The 22,154-nt window shown below is 40.0% G+C and overlaps 1 protein-coding gene across 1 annotated transcript in view; it reads right to left on the minus strand.

Moving 5' to 3' along the window:
- The window catches only part of KIZ (kizuna centrosomal protein), a 194,295-nt gene that overhangs the window by 37,031 nt on the left and 135,110 nt on the right, over positions 1 to 22,154 (minus strand). The window contains exon 12 of the mRNA XM_069768928.1: positions 8,474 to 8,570. Within this exon, the coding sequence (XP_069625029.1) occupies positions 8,474 to 8,570 (97 nt within the window). The remainder of the gene's footprint in view (positions 1 to 8,473; positions 8,571 to 22,154) is intronic.

Consider the following 22,154-nt stretch of genomic DNA (forward strand, 5'->3'; position numbering starts at 1 on the left):
AGTGTGCACATACTTTAAGGGAGAGCCGCTGCCGGACATCATCTGTTTATCTCTTAGAGAACAACACAGGATCAGTAGTTTGTAATCAGACATTCTGGATCCTTATCTCACCCAACATCATCTATCAGGGAGAGTCCAGGGGCCCCTATAAACATTATACACCTGGTCGATCCCATCAATATCGATGTGATATCAATATCGATGGGTTCGGCTGATGTCAGTCTAACGTGTACCGTGGCCTTATATATCTGTGCATGGCTTGTCTGACTTCTCTAAGGGCATTACCACAGGACCTGTGCTCAGAGATGTCAATCACGCTATGGAAGGTGGGAATAAGGCATGGATAGCGTGACTACAGCTTTTGCATCAATGGACCTAAATAGCAAGTGGTATGTTGGGGAATTAAACTTTATTTTAAAATGTAAATAATATATGTTTTATTTTTCCTTTTGTGTACAAGATGGAGAAGAAATAACCATTCAGAGAAACAGACTGGGGCAACTTTTCATCATTTTTATGAGAGTAAATGTAACTTCCACCATTAGAAAAATGTAGGAGCAGTTATTGCAGCAAAATGCTATATAATAAACCCAGACACAAATGTAAGGGAAACGTACGATACATTTAAAGCAAACTTGTCAGCAGTTTTGGCTGATATAAGATACGGCTACTGCCTTTCAGGCCCAGCGCCTGCGCACTGCAGTACTTTACTCTGCCCTTAACAGTACAGATAAGTACACCTGCGCAGGAGCGCGATGCCGGGGAGCAATGAAGCAACAAGAGGGCGGCATCGCAAGAAGATGGGAGGCGCCGGACCTGGACCTGCGACACCCATCGGACCAGACCGCGCCCCGTGGGTGAGTATAATAAAACTAATTTTTCTTATATTTCAGGTCGGACTGGGGGCTTATCTACAGCATCATAGAATGCTGTAGATAAGCCCTGAAAGGCGGTGGCCGTATCTTATATCGGCCAAAACTGCTGACAGATTTACTATATTTGTAAATGTGATAGAAATTGTTGCTGTAGACGACCATATTGGTAACCCTTTCCTCCTTCTTGTTATTGTATAAGGTGCAGTCTGTTTTATAGCAGCTATAACGAACGGGAATTGATGGACTAAAAAAGTGTGAAAGAACTACAAGTGCGTCACACAAAATTAGAATATCATCAAAAAGTTCATTTATTTCAGTTCTTCAATACAAAAAGTGAAACTCATATATTAGAAAGAGTCATTACAGAGAGATCTATTTCAAGTGTTTATTTCTATTAATGTTGATGATTATGGCTTACAGCCAATGAAAACCCAAAAGTCATTATCTCAGTAAATTAGAATACTTTAGAACACCAGCTTGAAAAATTATTCTGAAATCCGAAAAGTTAGGCTACTGAAATGTATGTTCAGTGAATGCACTCAATACCTGGTTGTGGCTCCTTTTCCATCAATTACTGCATCAATGCAGTGTGACATGGAGGCAATGAGCCTGTGGAACCGCTGAGGTGTTATGGAAGACCAGGTTGCTTTAATAGCAGACTTCAGCTCGTCTGCATTGTTGGGTCTGGTGTTTCTCATCTTCCTCTTGACAATACCCTGTAGATTCTTTATGTGGTTAAGGTCAGGCGAGTTTGCTGTCCAATCAAGCACAGTGATAGTGTTTTTAAACAAGGTATTTGTACTTTTGGCAGTGTGGACAGGTGCCAAGTCCTGGAGGAGAAGGAAATTTCCATATCCGAAAAGCGTGACGGCAGAGGGAAGAATGAAGTGCTCGAAAATGTCTTGGTAGACGGCTGCGCTGACTTTGTTCTTGATAAAACACAGTGGAACTACACCTGCAGATGACATGGCTCCCCAAACCATCTCTGATTGTGGAAACTTCACCCTAGTCCTCAAGCAGCTTGGATTGTATGCCTGTCCACTCTTCCTTGGGACCTTGATTTCCAAATGAAATGCAAAATTTACTTTCATCTGAAAACAACACCTCGGACCACTGAGCAACAGTTAAGTTCTTTTTCTCCTTGGCCAAGGTAAGACGCTTCTGGCCTTGTCTATTGGTCATGAGTGACTTGACATAAGGAATGTGACACTTGTAGCCCATGTTCTGGATATGTCTGTGTGTGGTGGCTCTTGAAGCAATAACCCCATCAGTAGTCCACTCCCCCAAATTTTTGAATGGCCTTTTCTTAACAATCCTTCCAAGGCTGCGGTTATCCTGGTTGCCTGTACACTTTTTTTTTACCACACTTTGTCCTTCCACTCAACTTTCCAGTAATATGCTTGGAGACAGCACTCTGTGAACAGCCAGCTTTTTTTTAGCAATGACCTTTTGTGGCTTACCCTTCTGGTGGAGTCTGTCAATGACTGCCTTCTGGACATCTGTCCAGTCAGAAGACTTCCCCATGATTGTGATGCCTACTGAAACAGACTAAGGGACCTTTTTTAAATGCTTAGGAAGTCTTTCCAGGTGTTTTTTGTTAATTATTCTAATTTACTGAGATAATGACTTTTGGGTTTTCATTGGCTGTAAGCCATAATCATCAATATTAACAGAAATAAACACTTGAAATAGATCACTGTTTGTAATGACTCTATATAATAAATGAGTTTCAATTTTTGTATTGAAGAACTGAAATAAATTAAATTTTTGATGATCTTCTAATTTTGTGAGAAGCCCCTGTAATACATTCTCCAACAGCAGCTAGAGTTTGGTCTTCCCCAGGGACAAAGCACATCGGTGGAGATACATTCAGGGGCTCATCTGGATGTGTAGTGATACTATCTTTACACTAAATCCCCTGCCCTCTAAACATAATGACATGGTTCTGCTTATTCTGTAACAGTCTACACAACAAAGCGGAAAAAGAGAAACATGGATCAGAATTAGCTAACTGACTGTGCCCAAGTCACCAATTTAAAAACAGACATATTTTCTTTGTTTTGTTGTTGATATTTTGATTGGAAAAAATCTACAAGAAAACAAGCTTTATTATAAAAAGTTTCAGTTAAATGCTGTTATTTCTTTATGACACTTTCTAATGAATGGTATTGTAAAGCAGAAACATTAAAAGTGTCCCTGTAAAGCTAAACATTATTTGAAGGTTTTTATTTTTGGAACTGATGAGAAATAAGAAAGAGTGAGAAATAATAATGCACATGTTATATCTTCCGTAAAGTATGGAAGGCACACAGAATGAACTGTTGATCAATGTATTATAAATCGTTACTGATGTTTCCTGCAATTACATGTCTCCAGATCATACTTTTTATTGACTAATGTTGGATTTGCTTTTGATCCTGCTCATACATGAATCTGGTAAGTGGATGCGCCGTAATAGTTTAGTCTTTTATGACTACGCATGATTTATGTTGATCAGCAAAAGGAAATGGAAGCAAAAACAAAATAAAGGAAGCTCTATAGTCAGTCTTCAAGACGGCACAGAGGAATAATTGCAACTGATAAATATATCACTGTACTCCATAGACGAGTGCTATGGCTGTAGATCAAATTTTCATGCGTTTTGCTGAGTGTCTATGACTTGTACATTGTACTGTTGCTTTTCTTAGCTCATCTGGAAAGTCCATTAATTAAGTGGCAGCGATCAGTAATAATTAACATAGTGTTCTGGATGTGTAGGCATTGTAATCTTCACTTTACAGAGATCTTTCTTCAGTCACATATCTATACTCATCACTGTTGATATAATCCAAGAAATTCTACAACACAGTATGAAGAGCAGCTGACAGCAACCAGAAATTATTACATTTTCTCTGAGAATTGGGATAATTTAATAATACAACATACTTACCATATTCAATTCAAACTCAGTTGAGTCCACGAAATTGGGGCAGCAGGGTGACTCAGTGGTTAGCACTGCAGCCTTGCAGCGCTGGAGTCCTGGGTTTAACCCCTTAATGACCGCCAATACGTCTTTTAACTGACCTGAGATATAAGAGAATAGCCTCCCCATACAGATGACAATTCAGCATCTGTCGGTTGTACACTATAGCTGACAACTTGCTGTACCAGCCACGATCAGTATTTGCACCATCTAAATCTGTTTAACCCCTTAGATGCTGCTGTCAATAGTGACTACATCATTATAAATGGTTAACAGAGTGTGGGGGCTTCTTCTTTGTCACAATTGGTGCCCTCAGATCATGATTTTATGGTCCTGATGTTTGCCATGGCCATTCATGACCAAATCGCGGCCTTAGAGTCTGACGGCTGTAGTAATCTGTTTAGAAGTTAGCAACACTTAGGTGGTAAAAATACACATTTTCATTTCTGTCATACCACTTTGCATTAATTCCTGTAAAGCACCTGAAGGGTTAATAAACTACGTGACAGCAGTTTTCAATATGTTTAGGGGTGCTGTTTTTAAAATGGTATCACGTTTGTGGGTTTCCCAATATATGGGACCCCTAAAGTCACTTCAAACATGGATAAGTCCCTAAAAAAATAAATTTTGTAAATTTCTTTGAAAAAATGAAAAATTGCTGCTACATTTTTAAACCTCCTAAAATGCTAACAAAATAAAATAACATTTTACAAATGGTGCTGATGTAAAGCAGACATGTGGGAAATGTTATTTATTAATGGTTTGCTGTTGTATGACTATCTGGATTAAAGGGATAATCATTCAAATTTAGAAAATTGCTAATTTTTTAACATTTTTCTCAAATTTTTGATATTTTTTATAAATAAACACAAAAAATGTTGAACAAAATTTACCATTATCATAAAGTATAATGTGTCACGAAAAAACAATCTCAAAATCACTGGGATTTGTTGAAGCGTTGCAGAGTTATTACCACATAAAGTGACACTGGTCAGATTTCAAAAATTTGGCTCGGTCACTAAGGGGTTAAATCCCACCAAGGACAACATCTGCAAGGAGCTTGTATGTTCTCCCCGTGTTTGCGTGGGTTTCCTCCGGGTTCTCCGGTTTTCTCCCACACTCCAAAGACATACTGATAGGGAATTTAGATTGTGATCCCCATTGGGGACAGCGATGATAATGTGTGTAAACTGTAAAGCGCTGCGGAATATGTTAGCGCTATATAAAAATAAAGATTATTATTAAGAAGTTCAGATTCCCAAACATTCCCCTATTCGTCCATTAGCAATTCATCATTGGAATTGTTATGACTGTATAAGCACACTCACACGTGTTACATACAAATCAGGAGATACAAACACCTGAACCCAACAGGTCGCTGCTCAGACTAGGAGAGTCCTTAATCTGACTCGGATTTGTCCCTGGTTAGGCGCAGAGGTTGGCACCCTATGTTGCATTTTTTATACCATTAAACTAACAGAGGGAATGATAAATTCCACTCATGTCTACATTGAGTTCCATGTTAATGCTTCTAAATAGGGATTTATCATTCCTGATTTTTTTTCGTAGAATGTACAGATAGACTACAGAGATAGATAGCATATGCATCACGGAAAAATAAAAAATATTGAGATATAAGATATATGCAATATTGATGTGGATCCTCTTGGTCAATCTAGGAGTGTGTGGAGTTGGGTGACTGATTAACAGGCAATGAAGGTGACCAGTCTGAATTTGAAAGGAGCTAGATTAAGGGTTGTTGACCAAGAGTGTTTTATAGGTGCAAATAGCAGGAAAGAGGTCTCAAAAATGTATTTTAAGCCTATAAAATGATACAAAAAAAATGCTAGGCATTTTGAGTTGAGTTACATTGAATTTCACTGTTGTGTATTGGCATATTCCAAAGTAAAGTAACCAGATCATCTTAATGTTTAAGTAATGGGGCTGAGCTACAGCAGCAAAGACAGCCCATGGACAAGAAAGGTACTTTTTCTGGAAAAAACCCAAAAACATACACACTTCTAATTTTCTACAATTCTTTTAAGCTAGAATTACATTTTTTTCAATGCTTCATCTGGGTCTGTGTTTATGTCTCCATTTAAATAATCTGAAAAGAAAACCTCAGAATCACAGTAGATCCTCAAGTCAATTCAGCTTCAGAGATATCAATCTGTCCCATTAGGAAGCATAAGAAATTATAAACTCATTTCACCCGCCCTGGTAAAAAAGAAAGTGAGAACAGGAGCAGGCAACAAAAAGACAACCTATAAAGAGGGAATGGTTCTGCAGGTGGTGGCCACAGACAAATACTCTATTCTCTATCCCTCCTGACTGATCCTTCTCCAGTTTTGCATTTTGCTAGTGTCTTTGGCACTACTTGGTATCATCAGGCTATACCTGCATCCCATTCAGATTGCACAGGTAATCTACTTTCTCCAGGCATGTTCTATCACAAGAAGGTTTGTCCTGCTTCCCAGAACAGTCAAGACTTTGGAGCAGATACCAGGACAAGGCGCAAACACGATAATAGCCACACAGGTCCATAGAAGAGCTAGATCCATATCTTTTTGCATGTATGAAAAGAATGATCACTGCGAGAACCCAACAAAATGACCTCAAGTGGGATACTAATGTGCATGACTTATCTGTCAGAAACAAACTCTATAAGGGTGGATTAGGGCCCTGATGACTTGTGGTGGGACCAGTACTCACAGTCTAGCACCCTGCAGATTGGCATTTGCCATAACACAACAGAATTTGGCAGGTCTGGCATTAGCACCACATTCTCTTCACAGATGAAAGCAGGTTCATACTGAGCACATGATAGACATCAAAGAGAATGAAGATGTCATGGTGAACAAATGTCATCCATCTTGCCCCATTTAGTGATCATGTGGTTTGAGAGGCGTATATTTGTTGTGTCACACGAACCTCCGTCTAATAGCCAATGGTACACTGAATGCCGCCAAGTATTGCCACAGAAAGTCCAGGTGCTCACTTATGTCCTTATTCAGGCATTGAAGGAGATAATGAAAAAAATTAGCGAGGTTGCCAGCTCACGTTATGCAGTTCAACTCAACATGAGCACAAAAGTTTGTCCAGACCAAACGTAGAAATATCGAAGATAGGTTCCAACTCCAGTTCCTTTATTCAAATTGAATATAAAATCAATTGAAATCAATTAAGATATATATTCCATGAAGAAATACTGGGAAAGATAGATTAGAAAATAATATGCTGCAACTGCATCGCGTTTCAGATGTTCTCCGACATTGCAGTAGCAGCATATCTTAGTTTAAAAAAAATCTTCCCCAAGATTTTTTCATGGAATATATATTTTGAACGATTTCTAATCACTATTGTAACTGGAGTTGGAACCTACCTATTTCCTTGGATTGAAGAAGAAACTTAAGACACCATCTGCCATCTTATTATCAACATGCTCAGACATTGTCAGGAGCCCATACAAACACACGGGGCCATACAAATACTAAGTCACATTATGATTTGTTGTGATTAAATTCAAGCAAAATAGATCAGACTGAGTTAATTTTTTTACTTCGATATTCAGGGTGATTTGCAATCCAGCCATTTAAAGGGTTTGTCCTAGTACTGGACAACCCCTTTAATGGCTGGATTGCAAATCACCCTTCTTAAACTAAGTTTTTAGCCCCGATAAAATAATAAAACATCTATTCACCTACCAAGCCGGCTCCTTTCCAGCGGTATCGGCATTCGCGGTCCTAGGGCTGTGATGCGGTAGAATGAAACGGCTTTATTCTTTTATCATGGACCAAACATTTAGTTTAAGAAGGGGTGGTCCTAGTAGTGGGCACCCCCTTTAAATGGTTGATGATTTTGTTCATGGACCATTGTATGTAATATTGTTCTCAATGGATTGCACAATTTATATTAGTAAACATATTCAACATGAATCCTTCACTCAAAGAGATCCAATGTGTAAGTTAAGTGTCCCTTTAATTTTTTTGCCATCATGTATACAGATTAGGTAGTTATTCACGTTTTACATTGCAATATTTAATATTTGTTAGTATTCAGTGTAGACTCCAAGTTAATTAAATATTTTCATTCAATTAACACGATGACACTTATTGATTAAAAAAATCCACTCTTCTGTCATTCTGTCTTACATTTGGTAGGAACACCTAGGCGGCTGATTTAATTGAATAAATTAAATGGCTACAAACAGAAGAATTACTAAATTGGATATTAAAAGAGGAAGTGATATAAGTCCGGTAATGAATAACACAAAAAGAAAAATGCATTGAATGAAGCTTGGTTTACATTCTGTCAATATCAACTAGAATAAATACACCACTTTATTTCTTCAAGACTCTTGCTGCATTATGTCTGCTCTCTGCCTGACAACTGCCTTTGTCTGGTTTCTAAGTAGCCCTACGGAGAGCAGCTGTACACGTTAATTTGAGGTTCAGTGCAATGTCAATTGAGTCTTAAAATGAGAACACAACAGCTGCACAACAATACCTGGGCTTCGTGAAAAAATGTAGCCAAGCCATTCAAAACTTAAACAGTGATTTTAGATTTAGTTCACAGAAAGTCAAACTAAAAAGAAAAAGAAATAAAATACTAAAAAACAAAACAAAACTGGGTTTACCTATGTATAGGGCTTGGTTCACTTGAAGATACGGTGCCTTCTGAACTCCGCTTCTCCCATAAAATACCTTTTAAATTAGTACTGTCCGGCGTTAACCCTGGAATCCAAAGACAGTATCATTTTCTTAAACAGTTTACAATAGGTAAATGATGCTTAAATCAAAAGCATAAAATTCCAACATCTGAAAAAAAAAAAAACCCGGAAAATTAATTTTAGAAATGAATTAAAAGCAAAAGAAACAAAGCAAATGATAACTATTGCAAATAAAATCACCGGTTCAACCTGTAATAGTAAAACATGTAATAATAATCTCTATTTATATAGCGTCAACATATTCCACAGCGCTTTACAGTTTAACAGTTTCAAACACAACAGTCATAAGTAACAACGTTAACAATACAATAATTAAAGCAAAATAAGACAACCCTTCTCGTGAGAGCTTACAATCTACAATGAGGTGGGGGAGATACAAAGTGCAGGTGTGTATTTACAATGATGTATTTACAATGATGGTCCAGCCATCTTCAGAGGGTGGGGGATAGATGGGGATAGTGAATGGGCTACGCACACACACAAACAAACATAAAATGACTTTGATTAGTGAACGTGGTAGGCCGCTCTGAACGAATGTGTTTTGAGGGAGCGCCTAAAACTATGCAAATTGTGGATGGTCCTAATATCTTTGGGTAGAGCATTCCAGAGGATTGGCGCAGCACGGGAGAAGTCTTGGAGTCGGAGGTACGGATTAGTGCAGAGGTTAGTTGAAGGTCAATTGCAGAGCGCAGCGGTCGGTTAGGCTGATAGACCAAAATGAGGGAGGAGATATATGGGGGTGCCGCACTGTGGAGAGCTTTGTGGGTGAGAACAAGTACTTTGAATTGTATTCTGTAATGAATGGGAAGCTTGTGTAATGACTGGCGAAGAGCAGACGCGTCCGAGTAACGATTAGCTAGATGGACAACCCTAACTGCTGCATTAAGGATAGACTGGAGAAGGGAAAATCGAGTAATAGGGAGGCCAATTAATAGAGCATTGCAGTAGTCCAGGCGGGAGTGGATCAAGGCGACAGTGAGGGTTTTTGTTGTTTCCATGGTGAGAAAAGGGCGGATTCTAGAGATGTTCTTTAGGTGTAAGCGGCACGAGCGGGAAAGAGATTGTATATGGGAGGTGAAGGAGAGATCGGAGTCAAACACAACACCCAGACAGAGCGCCTGCGGCCAGGGTGTTATTACGGTGCCACCCACGGAGAGGGAAATGTCAGATTTAGGGAGGTTAGTAGATGGTGGGAGCAGAAGTAGTTCAGTTTTGGAGAGGTTGAGTTTCAGATAGAGAGCGGACATGATGTTGGAGACTGCAGACAGACAGTCAGTGGCGTTCTGTAGTACAGTGGGGTAAGGTCAGGTGATGACGTGTATAGTTGTGTGTCATCAGCATAAAGATGATACTGAAAACCAAATCTGCGGATGGTCTGTCCAATTGGGGCCATGTAGAGGGAGAAGAGAAGGGGGCCAGGGACTGGGCCCTGAGGTACCCCGACAGTGAGAGGAAGAGGAGATGAAGTGAAGCCAGAGAACAGAACACTGAAGGAGTGGTCAGAAAAATAGAAGGAGAACCAGGAGAGAGCAGTGTCCTTAATGCCTTGTAACTGGAGCCTAGAGAGTAGGAGAGGGTGGTCAACAGTGTCGAAAGCTGCAAAAAGGTCGAGAAGAATGAGCAGGGACTGGTCACCATTACATTCTGCTGTCAGAAGGTCATAGGTCACCTTGAGGAGTGCAGTTTCTGTCGCATGTAAGGGATGGAAACCGGACTGTGAAGGGTTTAGGAGGGAATGAGCGGAAAGGTAACAAGTAAGGCAGGAGCAGACCAGGCGCTCCAACTGTTAAGAGATGAAGGGGAGATTAGAGACCGGTTTGTAGTTATTTGTGCAGGATGGGTCAAGGGCGGGTTTCTTTAGTAATAGATAGTGTTTGAAGGAGGATGGGAAAATGCCAGAGGAGAGGGAGAGATTAAAGATTGTAGTTAGGCGAGTTGTGATGACTGGTTATAGACTGGAGGAGATGTGAAGGAATGGGGTCGGTGGTGCATGTAGTCTGACAAGAAGAAGAGAAGAGCTTGGAGACTACTTCTTCTGTGATGGGATCGAATGTGGAGAGTGAGCCAAGGGAGATGCAGGGAGGGATGGGAGCCACTGCACTTGGTGTCTGGGAGTGGATTTCCTGACAGATATTATCTATTTTCTCTATAAAGTGGGAGGCCAGGTCATCAGTACAAATGTCTGTGATAGGGGCTTGTGCTTTTGGCCTGAGGAGGGAGTGAAAGGTGTCAAAAAGTTTATTGGGGTTGTTGGATAGTGAGGAGATCAGAGTGGTGAAGTAGGTCTGTTTGACGAGGTGAAGGGCAGAGTTATAGGTCCTTAACATAAATTTGAAGTGTATGAAGTCTTCTGGTGTGCGAATTTTCCTCCATAAGCGTTCAGCACACCCAGAGCATCGCTGGAGAAATCGGGTTTGCTATGTGAGCCAGGGCTGTTTTACTCTGTGTTTGGAGGTTCTGAGGGTGAGGGGAGCTACTTGGTCAAGGGTGCTTCTAAGAGTGTCATTGAAGTGATGTACAGCCAGATCAGGACAGGAAAAAGAGGAGATTGGGGACAATGATGAGTGTAGGGAGTCTGAAAGTGCGTGTGGGTTAATAGCATGTAGATTTCAGAATATGTGGTAGGTAGGAGAGTGCTGGGGTGGGTGAGGAATTGTGAGTATGATAAGAAACAATGGAATGGCAATTATCAGTTTTTAACTACCGTACTTCAGAATTAAACATTTTTTTAAGGGTTTACCCAAAAACAACAGGTATAAAAGAAACAACAAGTGTAAAATGGCAAAAGCAGCTCAAGTCCCTCCAGGTGGCTATGATGAGGTTCATTTGGAAAGATGGTCGTCATCGGATCTCTAAGCGTGTCCTTGTCTCCCCTAAGTCAAAGGGAGGACTATCGGATCCAGAAATAATTAAATATTATTGGACTGCTCATCTTCGTAGAATCCCTTCGGGGCCTTGCTTTGGGCATAAAATAAATGGACAGAGATAGAGAAGTTGTGGCTGGCCCCAATCCTTCAAAATTTTCTGCGGTGGTCCCGGAGCTCCTTTTGGGCCCGATTCCATTTACAAGGGAAATCTGGCACTCATATATGAAGAAGTTTGCTTTAGCCTCTCAAAATTCACCTATGATTTCCTTCATATTCCAACCCCGGTTACCAAGCAGTCTTGAACATGCAATGGCCCATTCTTGGTCCTCTGCGGGTCTATTTAGATTTGCGGATGTGGTGGACGGTGACATGCTTGAGCTGCTTTCATTTGATGAAGTTAAATCTAAATTCTCCATTACTAATAAAGAATTTTACCAATACTTACAAATCATGCATTTTGCCTCCTCCCTCTTTGGCTCCTCGGGAATCTCTCTACCGACTGATTTTGAGAGGATCTGCAAGAGGGGGATGACGACTAAAGATTTGATTTCAGAAATCTATAAAATTTTCTGTTCCCCTCAAGATGGTCGTCAACCAAGGCATCCTTACAAGAGCAGATGGGAAACCATTCTGGGAGAGGAACTTTCGCCCCAAAAACGGCATATAATTTGGGAAAAGGCGACTAAATCGTCTATGTGTACCATCTATAAAGAGAATCAGTATAAGATATTAATGTTTTGGTACCATACTCCAGATCTTCAGAATAGACTGAACCCTGCGATTCCAAATGTGTGCTGGCGTTGCGGCCTAGATGTGGATACACTGCATCATATCTTCTGGATGTATTAGGAGATTCAGAATTTCTGGAGGGAAGTGGGTTCATTGACTTCCAAGGTGCTTTATGCTTAAGTTGGACTAGATTCGACTATATATCTGCTGAATCTTACCCCTAGGAGGATGGGGAAGAGGGCAGCAAAACTGTTACTTCACATTCTTACCGTGGCAAGATGTTTGATTGCTCTTAATTGGAGGCAGGTTTCTTCGCCATCTTTCCTCCATCTACTCTACAGTATTAATGACATTAGACGGATGGACTATATGACCATGGTACTCAATGCAAGGTTGGAGTGCTTAGACTCAGTCTGGGCTCCTTGGGACTACTTTTGGGCGCAAAGATCACAGTAGATCGAATATTTGTCCATTGTCCTCCCCTCCTTCAGGTGCTTACTTTTCCCCCTTCCTTTTCCTTCCCCCTCCTCCCCAATGGTGTGTCTCTTGTTTTTTTGTCTGTTCATATTAAGGATACAATTTTGACAAACTGCTTTAGTTTTTATTTTTATTTATTTCTTCACGTCCATGTGTTGGATGAGGTATTGACCCTCTTCCAACTTTCTTTGTCTTTGAATGTAAAAGATGTTTGTGACTGTTCTATATTTGTTATAACTGTTGTATCATCAATAAAAATTTAGTTAAAAAAAATGGCAAAAGGAGTCACTCACTTTCCCATTCCCCTTACTGCTGCTATTTCAAAGCTTCCTTGGCTCCCACTGGTCTCTGTTCACCTTGGCACCAGCAATGACTTGTCAAGATGACATGTAATTGTACTGCCAATCACTAGCCACAGTAGTGACAAGAATAGCGATACATCATTTCTACATCCAGTGATTGGCTTGAAAAGCCATTTGTAAAGCATAGTGAATAGAGACTGGCAGATGAATAGAAAAATCAGCACAAAAGCAACATGAATTCATAAGGCGAATATTACTTCATATTATTGCACACTGGTTAAAAAATGTGTGGCTGAATCCCTTTAAACATTTGTCGTCCAGAGTTTTTTTTAAGCCATGGTTTCCAAATGTTTTAAGCAATAGACTCCATAACAGAAGTTATGTCGCTTATCCATGTTATGTAAATAAAAGCTTATAACCTGACGTTAAATTACCGTAATCTATTGGTTGTATAAATTATTCTTTTGAAAGTTGAAACCCTCTGAAATGTGGTTTTGGTTAAGAAAATAAATTGGCATCAATGCAGAAATATTGATCAGTTAATGGACACAGAATGGTCACATTTTGGCAAGACAAAAGTTTTGTCGCCTGGTCATATAATGCACCCAATCTTAGTTTACATCGTCACCTGTGCTCAGTAAATGATTAGTTAATTAGTGTGTGTGTATAAAAAGAAACCTAGCACCCCAGACCTTCATTTGAAATGCAACTTGAGCTCTGACAACATGCCAAAAATCCAACCTGCGACCAAAGCCTGGATTATCAAGAGGCTGAAGACCAGATCCACTGCAGAGGTGGCTGGCACCTTTAATGTGTCTCAGCGTCAGTACAAAGAATTAAAAAAAGATTTGAAGAGACTGGAGATGTGATTGACAAGCCCAGGTCTGGCAGACCCCGCAAGACAACTGCTGAGGAGGAACGTTTGTTGGTTAGAAAATCCAAAGCAAGCCCCTCCTCCACTGTAGCAGAGCTCCAACATGCCTGGTCACCTCAAGTCCCTGTGTCAACTAGAACAGTTTGTAGGATTGTGTCTCGAAATGGCCTCCATGGTCGAATCAGTGCCCAGAAGCCAGCACTAAACAAAAGGCAAATAAAAAACCATGTGGCATTTACAAAGTCCCACAGCCTGCTAAACTGATGGACGCTGGATAAGTGGCAGAAGGTGGATTTCTGTGATGAATCTTCAGTAGAATTACACCACAGCTGCCACAAATACTGCAGGAGACCTACTGGAGCCCGTATGGATCCAAAATACACCCAGAAAACAGTTCAATTTGGTGGTGGAAAGATCATGGTCTGGGGTTACATTCAGTATGGGGGTGTGTGAAACATTTGCAAGGTGGAGGCAATATCAATAGACTAAAATATCAAGAAGTATCAGCGACATCTTATATTCCAAATCATAAAAGTGGTCAAATTGTGCTGCAGGATGGTGCTCCATCTCATACATCCATCTCTACAACAAAGTTCCTCCAGACAAAAAAGATCAAGGTGCTCAAGGACTGGCCAGCCCAGTCACCAGACATGAACATCATTGAGCATGTTTGGGGCAGGATGAAAGAGGAAGCTTGAAAGACAAAACCAAGGAATCTAGATGAACTCTAGGAGGCATGTAAGACTGCATTCTTTGCTATTCCTGATGACTTCATTAATAAACTGTATGAATCATTGTTGAACCGCATGGATGCAGTCCTTCAAGCTCATGGAAGTCACACAAAATATTAAATATGACTAATAGCACCACAACTTCATTCACCAATGTTATGCAACATATATTTGTATTTTAAGATAATTATTTGTTTGAATATCACATTACTGTTTGTAGGCGACAAAACTTTTGTCTTGCCAAAATCTGACCATTCTGTGTCCATTAACTGATCAATATTTCTGCATTGATGCCAATTTATTTTCTTAACCTAAACCACATTTCGGAGGGTTTCAGCTTTCAAAAGAATAATTTATACAACCAATAGATGAATTTAACGTCAGGTTATAAGCTTTTATTTACATAACATGCATAAGCGACATAACTTCGGTCAGGGAGTGTAGGGAACCCATAGCTTAGAAATTGTTTATTTTTTATTTTCATGACTTGTCCTGCTCTGTACAGCAGCCCTGTATGGGGCTTTATGTGTGGTGTGTAACCGCTGTGTTGAAGACAGTCAATAGTGACTATAAGGGCAGAGGTTAGCTGTTGCAATGTATACAAGCTTGAGTGTGGTGCCACACAGTTCCAGAGTGGGAGAAAGAATATATAGAAGTATAAGAAAACAGCCTGAATAGAGTAAGATGGGACAAGAAGCTGCACGCCAAATTGAAAGGAATCTGTTCAGAAAGGCGCCCGAGAACCATGCAAAGTGCAAATTGCCGAGCGTTCCAACATAGCTCTGCTACTAAAAACTGGTTGCCTGTTTGCCGAGATCTGCATAATATGTTGCCCAGCATGAGAAACATGATCTGTCAAAAACAGAATAGGAAAGGGAGGACCATAGAGCTGTGGACATAAAGGAAATGTTTGATGTATAATACAATTAGCAAATGGGAAATAACCACGTGTCCACGGTACAGAACACCGAAACAGAAGATAAACACTAGAAACATTTGCAAACATATACTGGAGAATAGGATATGTAGCGAATTAGTGAGGGCAAGTATTTTTTTCTATAAACAGTCGAGTCCTTTAAAAAAATATTTTATTTGCAGGTAAAGTTGGTGCAGCTCAATTTCCATATCCCAGTTTATAAGTCATGACAGTGGTCTGTCATCACTGGCCAGGAGCCAAGAACCGCCTTTTACCTGATGGCATTCGTGGCTTTTCTTTTGATTAGCTGGCTTGGGACGTTGTCACCATTACAGAGTGACGCCAGGTCATCTAATCAAAAGAAGAGCCAGGATGCCATCAAGAAAGGTGGTACTCACTCCCAGCCGGGGGCCACTAAGGGTTATCGTGGTCGATGGACTGGGATTGTGCAGATTGGTTCACACCAACTCTTTTTGCTGGACAACAGCTTTATGTAGATGAGAAGTTTATTTTCTTGTCATGTAAGCTACGTAAATCAAAGATAAGTAGCTATGTCACATATTTGATGGTGAGGTGTAGGTAAAATGCATTGTGCTTCGAAGTGTGATCAAACAAAACGACCACCAAGGATTAGCAACTCTTAAAGAGGTTACTCCAAAACAGAACCATATTAATAGAATACAGATGACCATAAAGACAACCCTAAAACACAGTGTTCATTTGAAACAACACCAGTCAAATCCTTCTAAAAGAGCATTAGTTTTTTAATAGCTTTAACATTAGTGATGTATACTCGTTGCTCGGGTTTTCCCGAGCACACTCAGGTGATCTCCGAGTATTTGTGACTGCTCGGAGATTTAGTTTTCGTTGCCGCAACTGCATGATTTACGACTCCTAGCCAGCCTGAGTACATGTGGGGATTCCCTAGAAACCAGGCAACCCCCACATGTACTCAGGCTGGATAGCAGCCATAAATCATGCAGCTGAGTCAACAAAAACTAAATCTCCGAGCACTTACAAATACTTGGAGACCACCAGAGCGTGCCCGGGAAAACCCAAGCAATAAGTATACTCACTCATCACTATTTAACATGTGAAATGTTGCAAAAAGTCTAATTAAGTTTGGGGTTCATTTATTTCATGACAATCTGACTTGTAGATAGATTTGTCTGCATGATATATTTTGTTTATATTTTATCATTGATTAGAGGCAACTGAGACAAGGAAGAAGCTGTGAAAGACCACAACCTTTCAAAATGACACGTGCCTGCCGGGTGTACGTACCCCCTGATCAATTTAAATTCTATTATTATAAGATACGAGCAGACATCTGTGTTTAACTTTATCCCTAAATCACTTCAACTTTAGGAACACGATTATAATTCTATGATCACATGAACGGCATAAAAGAAAACGGCCACGCGTAATAGCCATGAAATCAAGGCCACGCAGATCAGGTGGCTGGTACAGAGGAAGCTTTATATCTGTCCCGGTCTGCTGGAATAAGAAAAGGCACTAGAAGTGGATTATTAAATCCAGTAATCCTACCCAAAGTCATTGCCACTAGACACACATTGTTTATTTTATTTTTACGATTTTTGTACAAAACAAGTTTTCATAAATGAGACTGAAACAAACAAAAAAAAAAGCGAAGTTTTATCCAATTCCTTGACTGTGACATTATTATTATTTTTTTCTTCTTCAGGAAGAAGGATTGCATTGAAGTCTTCAAAAATACATGAAAGGTTTCCCCCTGCTGTTCTGGTTGCCCTGCCTATAAATCTAAGCTTGCATTGATGACCTCTCACTTCAAAGCTACTAAATTAAGTCATTAGTGTCACACTGACTGTGGCTGTTAAGTTCTCCCTAAGACCTCGCCATTTTCACAGGTGGATTCACAGATACATCACGCAGAAAAAAAAAGTCGTTTATTTACATGTTTTAAATGCCAGAGCGGGTGACAAACAAGTGACCTTGATACACTTCACTTTCTTAACAAAACGCTGCAGAATATGTTGGCGCTATATAAATAAAGATTATTATTATTAAAACCAATAAAACATTAGAGATATTTATGTATTTTTTTTTTTTAGAATCTAGACATAATGTATGATACGGCTGTATTTCATAAATAGCACAACTTACAATATACCCTACAACAACACATAGCAGAAGATTGGTAAAAATCATTTTAACCCCTTAAAGGCAAAGCAAATTTTGACCTAAATGACCGAGCCACATATTTCAAGTGACACGTGTCACTTTATGTAGTAATAACTCCAGCTAGCTTCAACATATTCCAGTGATTCTGTGGGTTTTTTTGTGACACATTTTACTTTATGTCATTAGGTTTTGCTTCTTTTAACCCCTTCATGACCCAGACTATTTTGACCTTAAAGACCTTGCCGTTTTTTGCAATTCTGACCAGTGTCCCTTTATGAGGTAATAACTCAGGAACGCTTCAACGGATCCTAGCGGTTCTGAGACTGTTTTTTCGTGACATATTGGGCTTCATGTTAGTGGTAAATTTAGGTCAATAAATTCTGCGTTTATTTGTGATAAAAACGGAAATTTGGCGAAAATTTTGATAATTTTGCAATTTTCACATTTTGAATTTTTATTCTGTTAAACCAGAGAGTTATGTGACACAAAATAGTTAATAAATAACATTTCCCACATGTATACTTTACATCAGCAGAATTTTGGAAACAAATTTTTTTTTTGCTAGGAAGTTATAAGGGTTAAAATTTGACCAGCGATTTCTCATTTTTACAACGAAATTTACAAAACCATTTTATTAAGGGACCACCTCACATTTGAAGTCAGTTTGAGGGGGTCTATATGGCTGAAAATACCCAAAAGTGACACGATTCTAAAAAATGCACCCCTCAAGGTACTCAAAACCACATTCAAGAAGTTTATTAACCCTTCAGGTACTTCACAGCAGCAGAAGCAACATGGAAGGAAAAAATGAACATTTAACTTTTTAGTCACAAAAATTATCTTTTAGCAACAATTTTTTTATTTTCACTATGGTAAAAGGAGAAACTGAACCACGAAAGTTGTTGTCCAATTTGTCCTGAGTACGCTGATACCTCATATGTGGGGGTAAACCACTGTTTGGGTGCACGGCAGGGCTTGGAAGGGAAGGAGCGCCATTTGACTTTTTGAATGAAAAATTGGCTCCACTCTTTAGCGGACATCATGTCACGTTTGGAGAGCCCCCGTGTGCCTAAAAATTGGAGCTCCCCCACAATTGACCCCATTTTGGAAACTAGACGCCCCAAGGAACTTATCTAGATGCATAGTGAACACTTTGAACCCCCAGGTGTTTCACAAATTGATCCGTAAAAATTGGCCCTTTTAGAAGAAAAGGTGCGGGGTCTGGAAGAAAGAATAGCAACTTTGAAACTCATCAAAGAGAATGAAGACTTTCTAGACAGAACAGAAGCATCTCTACTGGTCACAGAAGGTGCAAAAAGTGTCAGAGAACCTCCAAAAGCAGATGAGTGGAAGCATGTGACCAAAAGAAGCAAGAAGACCATGGAGAAATCACCAACCACACAACTGAAGAACCGATATCAAATCTTTGTAGAGGATGAAGATGGCACACCTAAGAATGAAGCAATACCAGCAAGCAAAAAAGAAAAGGGCACACAGCAACAAGTGACAGCAAAAAGTACAGCCAAGAAGCAACGAAGAGTGGTGGTGGTGGGAGACTCACTACTGAGAGGCACAGAAGCAGCCATCTGCAGACCGGACATAACTGCAAGAGAAGTATGCTGCCTTCCAGGTGCGATGATCAAGGATGTGACCGATAGGATACCAAAGCTCTTCAGCTCCAAGGACGTCCACCCATTTCTTCTGATACATGTTGGCACCAATGACACGGCAAGGAAGGACCTACCGACAATCTGCAAGGACTTTGAAGAGTTGGGGAAGAAAGTAAAGGAACTGGATGCACAGGTAGTTTTTTCTTCTATCCTTCCAGTAGATGGGCATGGCACCAGGAGATGGAACAGGATCCTTGATGCAAACAACTGGCTAAGACGATGGTGCAGACAACAAGGATTCGGATTCCTGGACCACGGTGTGAATTACTTGTACGATGGACTCCTCGCCAGAGACGGACTACACCTCAACAAACCTGGGAAACACACATTCGCCAGAAGACTCGCTACACTCATCAGGAGGGCGTTAAACTAGAAGAAGAGGGGACGGGAAGAAAAACATTAGACTCGAACAAAGACGACCCAGGAAAACATACTCAGAAGGGAGGTAAGAACATTTCTAAAACAATCCACAGTGAGGAGATTGGAACAAAACAAAATCCTCTAAACTGCATGCTCGCAAACGCCAGAAGCCTGACAAACAAGATGGAAGAACTAGAAGCAGAAATATCTACAGGTAACTTTGACATAGTGGGAATAACCGAGACATGGTTAGATGAAAGCTATGACTGGGCAGTTAACTTACAGGGTTACAGTCTGTTTAGAAAGGATCGTAAAAATCGGAGAGGAGGAGGGGTTTGTCTCTATGTAAAGTCTTGTCTAAAGTCCACTTTAAGGGAGGATATTAGCGAAGGGAATGAGGATGTCGAGTCCATATGGGTTGAAATTCATGGAAGGAAAAATGGTAACAAAATTCTCATTGGGGTCTGTTACAAACCCCCAAATATAACAGAAACCATGGAAAGTCTACTTCTAAAGCAGATAGATGAAGCTGCAACCCATAATGAGGTCCTGGTTATGGGGGACTTTAACTACCCGGATATTAACTGGGAAACAGAAACCTGTGAAACCCATAAAGGCAACAGGTTTCTGCTAATAACCAAGAAAAATTATCTTTCACAATTGGTGCAGAATCCAACCAGAGGAGCAGCACTTTTAGACCTAATACTATCTAATAGACCTGACAGAATAACAAATCTGCAGGTGGTTGGGCATTTAGGAAATAGCGACCACAATATTGTGCAGTTTCACCTGTCTTTCACTAGGGGGACTTGTCAGGGAGTCACAAAAACATTGAACTTTAGGAAGGCAAAGTTTGAACAGCTTAGAGATGCCCTTAATCTGGTAGACTGGGACAATATCCTCAGAAATGAGAATACAGATAATAAATGGGAAATGTTTAAGAACATCCTAAATAGGCAGTGTAAGCGGTTTATACCTTGTGGGAATAAAAGGACTAGAAATAGGAAAAACCCAATGTGGCTAAACAAAGAAGTAAGGCAGGCAATTAACAGTAAAAAGAAAGCATTTGCACTACTAAAGCAGGATGGCACCACTGAAGCTCTAAAAAACTATAGGGAGAAAAATACTTTATCTAAAAAACTAATTAAAGCTGCCAAAAAGGAAACAGAGAAGCACATTGCTAAGGAGAGTAAAACTAATCCCAAACTGTTCTTCAACTATATCAATAGTAAAAGAATAAAAACTGAAAATGTAGGCCCCTTAAAAAATAGTGAGGAAAGAATGGCTGTAGATGACGAGGAAAAAGCTAACATATTAAACACCTTCTTCTCCACGGTATTCACGGTGGAAAATGAAATGCTAGGTGAAATCCCAAGAAACAATGAAAACCCTATATTAAGAGTCACCAATATAACCCAAGAAGAGGTGCGAAACCGGCTAAATAAGATTAAAATAGATAAATCTCCAGGTCCGGATGGCATACACCCACAAGTACTAAGAGAACTAAGTAATGTAATAGATAAACCATTATTTCTTATTTTTAGTGACTCTATAGCGACAGGGTCTGTTCCGCAGGACTGGCGCATAGCAAATGTGGTGCCAATATTCAAAAAGGGCTCTAAAAGTGAACCTGGAAATTATAGGCCAGTAAGTCTAACCTCTATTGTTGGTAAAATATTTGAAGGGTTTCTGAGGGATGTTATTCTGGATTATCTCAATGAGAATAACTGTTTAACTCCATATCAGCATGGGTTTATGAGAAATCGCTCCTGTCAAACCAATCTAATCAGTTTTTATGAAGAGGTAAGCTATAGACTGGACCACGGTGAGTCATTGGACGTGGTATATCTCGATTTTTCCAAAGCGTTTGATACCGTGCCGCACAAGAGGTTGGTACACAAAATGAGAATGCTTGGTCTGGGGGAAAATGTGTGTAAATGGGTTAGTAACTGGCTTAGTGATAGAAAGCAGAGGGTGGTTATAAATGGTATAGTCTCTAACTGGGTCGCTGTGACCAGTGGGGTACCGCAGGGGTCAGTATTGGGACCTGTTCTCTTCAACATATTCATTAATGATCTGGTAGAAGGTTTACACAGTAAAATATCGATATTTGCAGATGATACAAAACTATGTAAAGCAGTAAATACAAGAGAAGATAGTATTCTGCTACAGATGGATCTGGATAAGTTGGAAACTTGGGCTGAAAGGTGGCAGATGAGGTTTAACAATGATAAATGTAAGGTTATACACATGGGAAGTGGGAATCAATATCACCATTACACACTGAACGGGAAACCACTGGGTAAATCTGACAGGGAGAAGGACTTGGGGATCCTAGTTAATGATAAACTTACCTGGAGCAGCCAGTGCCAGGCAGCAGCTGCCAAGGCAAACAGGATCATGGGGTGCATTAAAAGAGGTCTGGATACACATGATGAGAGCATTATACTGCCTCTGTACAAATCCCTAGTTAGACCGCACATGGAGTACTGTGTCCAG

Source organism: Ranitomeya imitator, chromosome 5, assembly GCF_032444005.1.
Source record: "Ranitomeya imitator isolate aRanImi1 chromosome 5, aRanImi1.pri, whole genome shotgun sequence".
In the NCBI taxonomy this organism is placed as follows: domain Eukaryota; kingdom Metazoa; phylum Chordata; class Amphibia; order Anura; family Dendrobatidae; genus Ranitomeya; species Ranitomeya imitator.